At 38.2% G+C, this 13,322-nt stretch overlaps 1 protein-coding gene across 1 annotated transcript in view; it reads left to right on the top strand.

Annotated features, from left to right (window-relative positions):
- ccser2a (coiled-coil serine-rich protein 2a) overlaps nt 1-12,991 on the top strand; it is a 29,292-nt gene extending 16,301 nt beyond the window's left edge. The window contains 2 exon segments of the mRNA XM_043262462.1: nt 151-261; nt 9,358-12,991. Coding sequence (XP_043118397.1) covers nt 151-261; nt 9,358-10,017 — 771 coding nt within the window. The 3' untranslated portion in view covers nt 10,018-12,991.
- The last annotated feature ends 331 nt before the right edge of the window (nt 12,992-13,322 follow it).

The following is a 13,322-nucleotide window of genomic DNA, read 5'->3' as shown; positions in this document are numbered from 1 at the left end:
ACAATAATGGTCAATTTCTCTCTACTAGCAATGCCCTGCAAACTAGCATTTTTGGGTGCAAGTTTTAAAAGGATGAGATGTGTAAAAATGTAAAAAATCTAATAACTATTGCTTTGATTTTTTTTTTTTTTTTTTTTTTTTTTTCCCCAGCCGGTGAGATGTCAGTGTCATCAGCCGAAGTCCGGGGTCAGGGGTGAGAGAAGAACTCATCATGATAAATCCACTCAGACGGTGTGGCGACCGCCCCATCATCACCCCGCCGTGAGTCATTTCTTGCTATCTGGCTAGCAACGTGCATGTCAAGATGAACGCATCACCAAGGCACCCAAAACTCTCCAAAAATGTCAGTGTAGCGAGACGAGTGTATCTGTGTGTGTCCTTGCTTGAGTCGTCTGCCTCATTTTCGTTTCCCGTTTCCCCCCTAAACCTCTCTAGGCGTTTGTAGGTGGCTAGTTGTTTACAAAGGGGGAAAACAAATGTGTTGTCAGGGTTGACAAATCAGACAACACATTCCTTCTGTTCTTTTCCTCTCCTCCGTTCTTGCCTCCCCCGTGTTCGTTTTTCGTGGTGAAATAGCCCGGCGCTCTCTCGGGATGCCCTGAGCTGAGGCTAGTTTGCCGAGGTGCCGATTTGGCCAATTTGCAGCTGCTCGGGGAAAACGGGCATCTACTACAGAGTGCAGAATGATTGTCATCTCCTATTTAAGTGAAGCCGTGCTGCACCTACTCCGGTGGTTTAGCTTTACGAGCCCCAGCCTGAAATGTTTACCTGGGGACATGTTCTTATAGGGGACCGGCAAACAATCAGCAAAGCTAACGGTACACGCCGAAAGACTGGAGTCAGGAGGGATTATAGGGAGGAGAAAGAGATGAGGCAAGTAACAAGCGATGGATGGGAATTTGGAAGTGGAAATAAGGAAGAGAAATAAACTGTTATAGGGAATTGGGGATAACAGGACTTGTTCATTTTGCACACATGTTAGTGTTCAAAGTTTCATCTTCTTTGCCTGTATAACTTTCCCCACCTACAGTACGTGACTTTTAACCAACTTTTTTTTTCTGTGGGACATAATAAGATGTTTAGAAGAATGTCCTGCTGCTCGTTTCATTGAAAAAAAAAAAAAAAAAGGAATATAAAGGGAAAATGAAAGGGAGTAAGTGTCCATGGCTGCCAAGCACTAATATCTGTCATGCTGTATATTGTTTTTACACATTTGGAACGCCGTGTCCTAACTACACGCAATGCAAAAACGCAATAGAATCGCGCAATAGAATGTTTTCCATGTTGATCATAGGTTTTTGTCCTAACTGATGACGATAAGCAAAATTCCTAATTTCGAAATGGTTTCTATTTCCACAATGCCACGGCTGGAACGGCAACATACCAGCTTGACAGGAGAGCCAAAACAAAAACACTGTAGTTTGATCTGACTTTGTGTACTGATTTAAATTCTTTTCTAATACAAATTTGTACACTCATGGATGACAGTACTTTTGCCAGCAGAAAGAGCTCATTAATTTTTTTGATAAGATATCTAGAAAAGGAAGAGTTCACTCAAAAATAGAGAATTCTTTCATCGTTTACTCACCCTTGTTTCTCCACAATCTTGTGACTTTTTAATTCATCTAAGAAGCGCAAATGAAAATATTTTTATTAAAACATGCATGAGAGGTGAGGAAATAGTTTTTTTTTTTTTTTGGTGCACAGCCACAATGTTTTTTATGAAATGTTTAAAATTAAACTTTACATAAAGAAAGCTATCAACGATCAATTATTAATTGTCAAAAAACTGCAAACAATCTAAAATCTAAGGAAATGTATAGCATGTTAACATACTGTAATGTTTAATTAGTGGTTGCTGGCTTTATCATAACTCAAACACTCAAATATTTGTTCAAATTAAACGTGAGCGTGTCATGTTCCTGGATGAAGTTCCTTTGTCCTTGGAACAATAGTCCTTTCAGGCAATTATAGACCTCACTATTTCAATATGCTAAACGAATGCCTAAAATTAGAAGGGGAAGAGTGGGCTGATTGGACTCATTCTTGTAAAGAATGTTGATTCAGGAAAACATCCTACTTGTGTAAATGACATCTTGTACATTATGTACCAGATTTCATAGCATCTTTTGTTTACCCAAGTTGCGTCTTGTAAAACAGCTATTACACGTTGTTCTTTTCTACACGCTGCCAATTTTAGAGGAATCTGCAAATTGCGTACTAATGTCTATACTCCATTGAGTGCATACTCAATAATGCTACCTCTTGTTCATTTAAGCAGTAAGTGAATCTTGCTGAGCCAGTATTTGGACTTAATATGGCCAGGAACAACACATTTAGACAGGAATAAACTGTTCCTGTGAATCTGAAATTTATCATACCAGAAGAAATCTTCTACATTTCAGAGAAGTCTCCATGAATAGTTTAGTCAGTTCAAAGCAACACGTACTGTGTTAAAAACAAGTCAGGTATACATTTAAACTGGTGAATAGAAACAAAACTTTCAGAAACAAATCTAATATGCTGACATTTCGTATTGAGTGTTGAGAACAGCTGTCCTATGGTGCTTCATTGTGGAAACTTTTTCAGTGTTCTCAAAAAAACCAAAAAAACAAAAAAAAAACTTGATGTACTAAATGTTTACTTAAATTGAACCACTGTTGGCATTAGACTTGATCACTTTTTTCAAAAGATCATTAATTTGTGTGTGTGTGTGGATTATCTCAGAAATATCCCCAGTGCATGTGCAGTTTACACGCCAGAGGAAATATTATCTGTAAAATCTATGTGTTATAGATCTAGATATAGCTAGGAATATTGCATGCACACATTTGTGCATACTTGCATTTAAGCTCCGTTTTTCACTGATATTTCAGTCTGATTTTCAGACATACATAGTAGTTTGTCTACTCAGAGTAAATGTCTTTTTTTAAAACTGTGTTTTGTGTAGATTCGCTGGGGTTTGTCTCTTTCCGCAGCTGTGTGGGTGTTGTGTGTGTTTGTGTGTGTGTCACGGTTTTTCTGTGTGTTGCAGGCTGTACCCACTCCTCTCCTCTCTCCCTGGCAGTGCCAGTACCAGACTGCACCTCGTGCCAGCATGCCTCAACGCCGACAAAGTGAGTCATTAACCCCTGACCTCTGACCCCATTCCTTTGGCAAAAATGCTCAGCTTTCTTTCCGCCTCCCTCTCTGTCTCTTTCTCTGTTGTTTTCTTCCCTTCTCTTTCAAAAGTTATCTCCCTAAAGGTTTATATATATTGTGTGTGTATGTATGTATGTATGTATGTATGTATGTGTGTGTATATATATATATATATATATATATATATATATATATATATATGTGTGTGTGTATGTATATGTATATATATGTATATGTGTATATGTGTATATATATATATATGCATATATACAGTATGTATATACACAATATAGTAATATGAGGCAGGAAGCCAGGGATTTTTAAGTAGGATACCGGTTAAATGAGAGAGAGGAGGTGAAGGAGATGTGGTGCGAGACGGATTAAAGTGGAAGCGATTTAAGAAGGTTAGACAAAGTCAGTAGATCCCCGCTGGGCAGTTTTGAAGTGACTCTGTCAGGTTTAGGTGGGTCAATGCACTGGTTGGATCACACCATCCATGTGTTTGTGTGAATGTCCATGCTGTGCCCTGTCTTCAGGTGTGTTTGTGCAGGGATTTTGGATACGCATTGCTGTGCACCAGTGCGGTCAGTCGAAGAGCCAGCATTTGTTGTCTGAACCAGCATGAACACATGCAGCTGTAATAGATTGTGTGTGAGGGGGAGAGTGATACGGAAGTAACAGGATTCAGTGGAGAGCAAGAGCGTTTGTATTTCTGCAGTTACATTTTTACGTTTGCTTTGGCAAAATTAAATGTTATGAAGATTGTTCTGAATATAATTTGTGATGGTTGAACAGGTAGCCCTGTCTCTAACTCGTTCCATTAACTGAGCTTGACATTGGCATGCCAGATCAAACTAGCAGAGCTACAAGGCCACAGGGAATTCGACCTTCAGTACCCATGGTTATAACTGGTTATAGTGTCCGCACATTAACCTGAGATGGGTGTGGAAGCCAGATTTTCAGAATAAAAATCTAACAAAAATAACAAATCTGATGTTAAGAGGTGACATTACATTTAAAATAGCATTACAGATGGCTTTATAAAACTGATTAGAACATTTTCAAATGCAGCATTTTGATAAAATTGTGAAGATACAGTCTAAAGTGTATTAATTACCTTTCTTAACTTAGAGGTGGAAATGAGCTTCCATAGATGAGAGATAGTATTTTACTTGGGGGAGAAAAAAAAAGCAATTAATGCTTTAAAAGATTTGAGTCCTTTCCAGAATTTTAAGTTCATATTAATAAACTTAATAAACTATACCAGTATTTCTAGCAAAAATTCAATTTGCAGTAAATTTGAGTAATGTTCAATGTGCAGTAAATTGCAGATAGTGTAACTCTGCGTGCACACAGTAAATTATTAATTTGTGTTGTCCTTAGTATGCTTTTTCTAGTGGATGATGTAGGTGTATGTCGTTAAAAAATAAGTGAGGACACCAGTAATTTTGGTTTGCAAGAATAGACATGTGATCATTTTGAGAGAATATATGTTTTATATTGTAAACCTTCAGACAGAGTAGATGTCAGATGTGTTTGTCGCTTTTTTCTCAACAGACCAGGGGCCTGTTTCATAAAACAAGTTCATTTAGTCTGACCTATTTTGAATCAAATCAACTGACAATACCTCAGACTAACTGAAATAAACCTGGCTTATTTGGCAAACTTGTTTTATGAAGCAGGCCCCTGACACTCTTTCTATCTTTCTTCTCTCAATGTTTTCCTCTCTGTCTTTTCCCTTTCTCTTTCCTCTTCATATTTCCTGAATGGATGAACTTGTGCTTTGTTGTTTCTCCCCCTCTGCCTATCCCATAATACCTCGGGACAGGGGTGGAGCATCTTGTACATTACTTCCTCGACACAGCGTGGTACAGTAACATCTACTAAAAGCTTCACCCTTTGCATGGTCACGTGATGTGATTGAACGATGCATGCTTTTTCGAGTCTGATTTGTTATTTTTGAAGCATGGATTATCCCCAACCCCACCCCCTCAACATTCACATACAAAACAAAATCCAGGTAGCATGAGACTTTTTTTTTTCCTGACTCTCTTGCCCAAACCACCTATACCTGAAGTCCTCTCGTTTCTGCTCATCTCTTCCTCCGTGGGCTGTGATTGCTGTGCTTGTGTCAGATCTGTCTTTGCTCTGATGGAGCTGCAGTGTTTACTGGTGTGTTCTGAGAGACCCACTGCTTCTCTCAGCCTGCTTCCAGAGACTTTATTCAAACAGTCCTCAGTCTGCACAGGTGAACCAGGGTTTAAACATCTCAAACATACACACAAGCAAAGAATTAGCCCGTAGTGCAATTGTCCTTGGTCCTGTGACTGCACAGGGAGACGCTGAACCGCTTTAGAGGACAATTAAAATAAAATGATCCGATAACTCCTTCGGGATTCACATTATAACCTCCACTTCTACAAACCCAGGATATTAAAAACTCTTCTATTATCAAAATGGCCACATTTCATCAGCCAAATCTTACAGTAAGATGAATGACTGAATTAAACCCAGACTTTATTACAGCTCTTTCTGTTGTAATATCTAGCAATCGTGTTACAAAGATATCTTGTGAAACAGTTGATTCTCCCTGCTCTTTTTCGAAATCTGGATGCTTTTTTTGAACTCCACAATAAGGGATGTTTTTCCTCAAGACCAAAAAAAGGTAAAAAAAAATAAATAAAATGAAATAAACAAAAAAAATATTAAAATTAAAAGATTAAAATAAACAAAAAAAAAAAAAAAGTATTTTATATTTTGTTATTCCAGATTTTTTTCATTTTTTTCATTCAGTTAGTGGACTAAAAAAAACAAACAAAAAAAAAGTCTACAATACTAGCTGGAAATTACTATGAAAGCTATGAATTCACATTCCTTTTCTGAACCATTGTAAACTGCAAAGCAGGCCCGTGATCATCCTACAAATGTTCAATACATCACACACAGCCACCAGAACACAACATATGTAATCCATTAATATACATTTAGTGGCAACTCTGTATTGGTCTGCTCAGCCATCCTTAATATTGAGCCCTGCTCTGTAAAGAATCAATCCTGGTACCCATTCTTCTGGAAACATGTCCGATATTATAGCTACCTAAACAGAAACTCCTTTAAAAAGTTTTTCCAAAAAGGCAGAGCAGCATGAAATCTGTTTGACATCTTTGTTTGACGTCTTGTGGCTGTTGTTTGTTTGGTGCTGCATGATTCCTTTGTTTTTATGATGTTAATATTGTATTACGAAACTGATATTTTCAACTCTAAATTCTAATTAGATGAGCCTTGTTTGAAGCCGATATAAACACACCTGTGATGAATTCTGTATTAAAGTTGCGATGTTGCTTGGCAACCTCAAAACTGCCTAGAGTCAGTATAATGAACTATATTTCTTGGCACAAGAATTGTTTATCGTGTGCAAATTGTTTATTGAACTTTGGTGTCATTTATCATAATGCCATTGCTGCCATTTTTGAACAGATTTGTGGCTGTTCATTACCACAGTTAACAGTGTTTTTGGTTCTCATCCTTGCATTTATGCTTAAGAACATAACTCTTACCATAGTAAAATCACTGTAAAAGTGTTCTTAGGTGTCTTATTGATTAAATGGGTTTTAAGACAACAAGCTAAGATGATAACAGCACACCATTCTTCAATACATATTTTACACAATTTATACACAATTTTGCCATTATAGTTAATATTTTTATGCGAATGTCGTCTTCTGGAATTAGGAGTTTCACAAGTAAAGCAAGGTACTAAAATTAATAAAATGAGGAAAATGTCTTAGTTTAAACAGCTCATTAATATGTTTTAATTCCTTTAATCATTCTGAAAGCATTATTAAAAAGAGTTATCATTCTATAGTTCTTCTCTTATTACACAAGAGACGCACTATACATCTGTTTTAATTTTTAAGCCCCATTCATATTGATTTGGCATGACCAAAGTGACCATTGAGAGATTTCACATTTATGCAAATTTAAGATAATAGGCTTGGAAATCAATTTCAGATAAACATACATTTTGAGCCATAATCCTTGTAAACAGGACCTCAAGTCTTCACAGAGTTAAAAAAAGGTTACAATCTCTAAGCCGGCCAAAAATAAATGCATTATGGATGTTATCTGCAGGTGTCTGTACATGTCTTTCCACCCCAGAGACTTTGACATCACGTAGAGGATGCGACCGTCAGTTCCTCGTGTTACCAAATTTGCTGACAGATCTCCTTTGCGCACACCTTCGCTCACACGCTTTTACTTCCTTGTACCTGCACTGTACTCTTGTTCGGTGTTGTTGTTTTTCAGCTGTTGTTTTTTTTTTTTTGCGCTCTCTAGTGGAGTTTTCAATCGTAGTACTTTGCGTCTCTCTCATTCTGACATTTTCTCAGCCCTGTGTGGTCGGGCATGTGATAAAATTGTTTTGTGATGGTATCTGGAGATAATACACACACCTTACAAATGGTCTCCAGCTGAATAGAAATGCGGCAGGCTGTATGAAATCAGAGTTAGCCAGTAGGAGGTGCTGTGGTTTCAGTACAGCAGTGCTCTTTAGCAGCCCATGAGACAAAGAGAGTGAAGGAAACGAGAGCTAGCACCTCTGTCATAGTGCACAGTTGTCTTTACTGAAACTCACCTGCGTACGTGCTCATCCACCCAAAACCATTCTATTACAGTAACGCTTGGTGCGCCAGCTGACCACACACACACACACCTCAACACATCCTGGCGATGTTCACGGAGCAGAAGAAAACAGTTGCCAGTGTTGTTTTAGAATGGTTAAAAAAACAGGCTTGTGTAAAGTTTAGAAAGAAAGAATCTGCTTGAATTTCGGTTTATGCGTGTGAATGTGAATCACACCCCACAGGAAGCTGAATTTGACTTGCAGATGGAGAAATTTACTGAATTGTTGAAAAATCGCATTGAAGGGGAATCGACTTTTAACACTTTTTAACGATAACCTTTTTTTAAAAAGTCCTGCTTTGAGCTACATGGTTGTTAATCAATGATTTATGCTTTTTTTTTTTTTTTTTTTTTTTTTTTTTTTTTTTTTAAGCCATAGGCCTGCATTCTTTCAATTTATTTTTTAAATATTGTGTTACAGCATACAGCAGAATTCTGGGTGGAAAACTATATTATGCAAAGAAATAATTTTTATGCAAAGAAATATGCACCAGTTACAAAATCAGTATAAGCAAATATACCTGCCAAAATACCAATCCAATCCAATGAAGTACCCTCTAAACTACTTAAATATTTGTGTATATTTAGTTTTTATATGAAATTAACATATTCATACCTTAATGATTCACCTTCAGTCGAGGTTGGTTTGGTTCATGGCTAATAACTCAAATTTCTTGAACTGAGATTTTTTTTAATTGCTTTGGAAAAAATGCTTCTAGAACCAAATGAGTGGGCACTGCTGAACTCTCTTAAAAGGCATTAAAAAATAAGTGCGTTCTGGGAAATTAAGTGGGTGTTTTTTTTGTTTTTTTTTTCACCATGATTACATCGGTGACATCTCTTGTTAAAAAAAAACATAACACTTTAGGGACCAATTGTCACTGTTAGTTGCTTATTAGCATGCATATTACTAGCATATTGACTGTATTCATACTTATTAAACTCATATTAATGCCTTAATATGTATGAACATATTTTAGGTCACGTAATCGTATGCCATACTTAAGTCTAACAACTACTTAGCAGAAAATTAGGTTGAGGCAGTAAGCTCTGTTATTTATTAGTTAATAGTGAGAATTGGTCCCCAAACTAAAGTTTGACCAAAATTACAGTTTAACAAATTTATTTGGATTTCAGTTTATTTAAATTCATCCAAATTTCATCTTTTTTTTCAATCTTTCATCCTCTTATTTTCCTTTTATCATCTTATTTTAAATTTAGGGGTTGAATTGGAATTGCACAACCATGGTTCAAGCACTATTTGTTTCTGAAGAAGATAACCACACTCTAACTATTTAATTACATTTAAAGTTACTATTTAATTTCGTAGGCACAAATTGTAAGATTTAATTTAACAACCCATTACTGTATAAATACCAGCAACAGTTGCTGTCAGTTAAAGTCCCTTTATAGGCTCTTAAAGCTGTTCAATTTGAGAATAGCACAGATATTAGTCCCATACGCTTGCTATGGGATTGTAGCCCTTTATCGCACATCTCCATCCTAAGAAAAAATGCTCTGTTTTGTCTTCCGCAGCCTCAAATACTTCAGCCCATCAGTCACATCCCCTACGAGCCCCTCATCCAGGGAAAACTAGCAAAAACAGTCCCCACCGGGGGCCACAATGATGCCTGCACCGAAGAGGAACGACCTCCTACGTTCTGTCCTCCAGCCCCCTGCACCGATCCAATTCTTCCTCCTGCTAAAGACCCTCACATGGTGTCGAAATCTTTGCCTGACCCAGAAGAGCTGAGCCGGTTGCTTAGCACCCACCTTCGCATACAAGACAACAATGAGAATGACTCACCAGGGGCTGGAGAACAGATTGCGAGACCGACCCCTGAAGGCCATCAACGTAAACTCCTGCAAACCCCTCACCCCTCATCCTTCTTCAGCCCGCGTGTCCTGCAGCCTCCCCGTCTACACAAACGAGTAACTCTCCCTGCTCTGTCTATAAGTGGGGGTAGTGGGACAAACCTAAAACCAGGACCCCCAATGAACCACAAGGCCCAGCAGCTTCTCTCTCCACCTCCTTCCAGAGGTTTGCCATGCTTCAGTGCAGGGAACCACGTCGTTACACGCGGCCGGCTGTCCCAGCCTTGGCCGGCGGTAGTCAGGGGTGAGGCTGACCAACAACGCAATGCTTCGGCACCGCTCGACGTCTCCACACGACTTGCAAAGCCAAAGATCCACTGAGCGTCAGCTGCAGCCATAGACACTGATAAGGCTACCTCCCTGAACGCATGATCACACATGCGGCTTGCACTAGATGGTGGTGTTAGTGGCTAGACAACGTTTTAAGCTAAACGAAGCAACTAAGCTATCGCATCTAACTATGCAACAAAAAGTAGTCACAATCAGCGCATCTTTCGCACAAAACTATCACTTATGAAACTAAATGTCATAATTCCTTAACCTTTACCATTCACAATTACGTCATCCATACAAGTAGGCCAACCGAAGGAAAGACTGAAATTCAGTCTGATAGAGAAGGGAAAAGCAGAGAAAACAATCAATGAAAAGCACTAGAGAAGTCTTTTTACTGAAGCTCAACAAACGTCAAAGACGTGAGTGCTGTGCCATAGACTGCCTGTGGAGATTATTCAAGACCCTCAGTTTCCCCATGTGGTGTGCCCTCAGGACGCCAACTCATTTAGTGGCTGAATCTGACATTTGCATCACCAACCTCCTGAGGTTTAACTGCGCAAACGCATATTATCGTCTACGCAGCCTCACAGATCTTGTCTTAAAGAGAGACAGTCATGTGACCCAAGTCTCCTCTCCAGTTTCCACAGGAAAACTTCTCAGTCTGCTGTGATTTGATCTGTTTGTGTATTACGTTATGCCTCATTTCACATCCTTGTCTGAAATCACCACATAAGCAGTGCAAGCTACAAAATCTTTGTTTTTCGGTGTTCTCACTCCTTGTTTCTCGGTGCAACAAAATCTCTTTGACCTGTAGACACACTGTTTTGGCAGGAGGGCGCACACGCCGCTGCCTGTGCTTCCTTTATTTTCACCTTGGCTTCAGTCATGATCAGCAGATTTTCATTTTAATTAGGCTTATGCCTCATGTATTAACAAGGTTCTTTTTCTTGATTATGGATTATGGCATGCTCAAAGCATAAACTTGCTTTTTCACCCCCCATTAGTTTCATGCAAAATTGTTATAATGCTTTTTAATTATTTATACGTTATAAAGATGTTTACAGTTAAAATGCCTTTATTAAGCTGTTCAGTCTGTTGCAGCGCTGCAGGAAAAAAACATTTTTGCCTTGTCTTTGGAGGAGGAATACTCTTGCAGTGAAACACTTGAGCAAGTTCTTAATTTTTGTTCTTGATGTTGCGCTAACTTATTTTTTTGGCTCTGCAAGCGTTTGTCCTTTGCCATAAGGTTAGATTGATTTAATGAAGTCGATTTTGTCCACAGTAGGTGTTTTCTAAGATGTTTTTTTTGTTTGTTTTCCTTATGGAAGGTCAGATTACATAAACGTGTCTCAGAAGGTAAAAAGGTTGTCAATAATTTGAGTTGTTGTGCTTTTGGCATGCCTTGATACATAATGCACACTGTAAAACACAAATATACGACAAGATCCACTGCATGGACGCACATGGACCTATCCGTACTATGATTTTAAATATGCAAGAAACCATCTCTGTGTGTTTATGTGCAATATATTTAACAGAGTGTATATACGTATCAGTATATATACCCTTAACCTTAAATGTAGATGTTTATTCGAAAGCATTGGGTATTACAGCATGCTCTCACATGGGCCGCATACTTCAGCAGAGATGGGCAGCCATGTCTAAAACCAACTAAAGTAAATCAATAGAAGAAGGATATTTGTGTGTGTGTGTGTGTTTATCTCTCACCAACTCTGTGGTTATACTAAGCAGAAAATCAATGGAGGGCTTGTTTTGTAATGCTCTGGAGGCACTTTGTTTGTATTTCTCTCTCTCTTTCGGTCTCTCTTTTTGTCACTGTACGTGTGCAGGAGGAGAGGTCCCGCGTAATACACCGTCTTCTCACTAATGCAAAGTCACAGAAGTACATTGATTCCGTCTGCTGTGGTCAGAGGTGAATCGCTCATGTCAATGAGGTGTCTGTTTACAGATAGGAGCATATTCTCTTTCATTTGCCTCCCAACAAATGAGGTGAGACACAAAATATTGTGTATAATTAAAAGGATGGCTTGCTTATAAATCCTTTTGTGTTTCCTAAGTATAACTACTTTCTTCTGTGGAAAACAATGGAAGGAAGCAAAATGCCCTTGTAATGAAAGTCAATAGAAAAAGTTAAAATGACACAACAAACAGTCCCTGCTTGTGTTTTTGACCACTGTTAATAACCGTTAACATTAAAAAAAAAAAAATATATATATATATCTTTGTATTCCACTGAGAACCAAGAGTTGCAGGTTTGGAATGACATTTTCATTTCTGAATAAACAGCGATGCAAAAACTGCTTTGTTTCAGGAATATCTGCAAACTCAAAGATACCATTTCCATTAATAAATCACCATTGAGAAGCAGTAGTGTGGAAAAACAGAACAAAAAAAAACTCAAAACACGATCAAAACCTATTAACTGCACTATAATAGCGCTAGGCATTAGATTTCCAAATTGCTAAAATAAATGCACTTGTACAAAGACCTTGTGCTGTTGTGTAAAATACATTTATGACTTGCTGCCCATGTGTGTATGCCTTCCTCTGGGTTCTTTTCACCTGGTCGATTGTTTGATAGCATGAAGATGTCTGGAACAATAAACACTTTCCATGAGCTCCTTTTTCAAGAAAAAAATCCCTATTTTTCCTTCCATAAAGTTCATGTCTTGCTGTGTTTTTCACCTGTTGTGACCCGAGAGTATGCACCATTGTCAGAATGCTACCATTGCTCTAGTATATCTTCATGAAACAACAGCTGCCAACCTGTTTGTATGGGCAGAAGAGATGTTTACTAACAGAAATGAATTCAAGCACTTTAAATGACCCGTTTCAACCTCCACACTGGAGAGACTGTGGTCTTTTTGACCTGATCTGTTTGATTTTCTGTCATTTTATTGTGTGCAACTACTTTTATTTGGCTGTTTGTGTCTTGATGTTCTGTCCCTGTGTGCCCTGGTCCAGTGGAAGGTGTGAGACTTTAATAAAGTGAAGGAATAAAATTCACGCTCTATGTTGTGTTTTCTATGTGTCAGACACATTAATTTGTGTGGATTGCTGCAGCTCTTTCTACCAGCATTCTACACTCCGCAGTATTCCTCTGCAGATTCTTATGCATCACACAGGGATGCTTTATGCCACCCTGCTCATTATATTCTACATCCACATATTGTGAAAGAATTGTCTAATATTTTTAGTCTGCCCAAAAACTGTTTGTATAACCAGCCTTGACAATATAAAGACAAATAAGAGCTAAACTTACTTCAGCACTTTCTGAAGAAAAGTTTCAGCATTGTTTTTCCAACGTTAGATGGGTATGCATAGAAATGACCA

The sequence above is a fragment of the Puntigrus tetrazona genome, chromosome 17 (assembly GCF_018831695.1).
Source record: "Puntigrus tetrazona isolate hp1 chromosome 17, ASM1883169v1, whole genome shotgun sequence".
NCBI lineage: Eukaryota > Metazoa > Chordata > Actinopteri > Cypriniformes > Cyprinidae > Puntigrus > Puntigrus tetrazona.
This window is presented reverse-complemented; position numbering and strand designations above follow the sequence as displayed.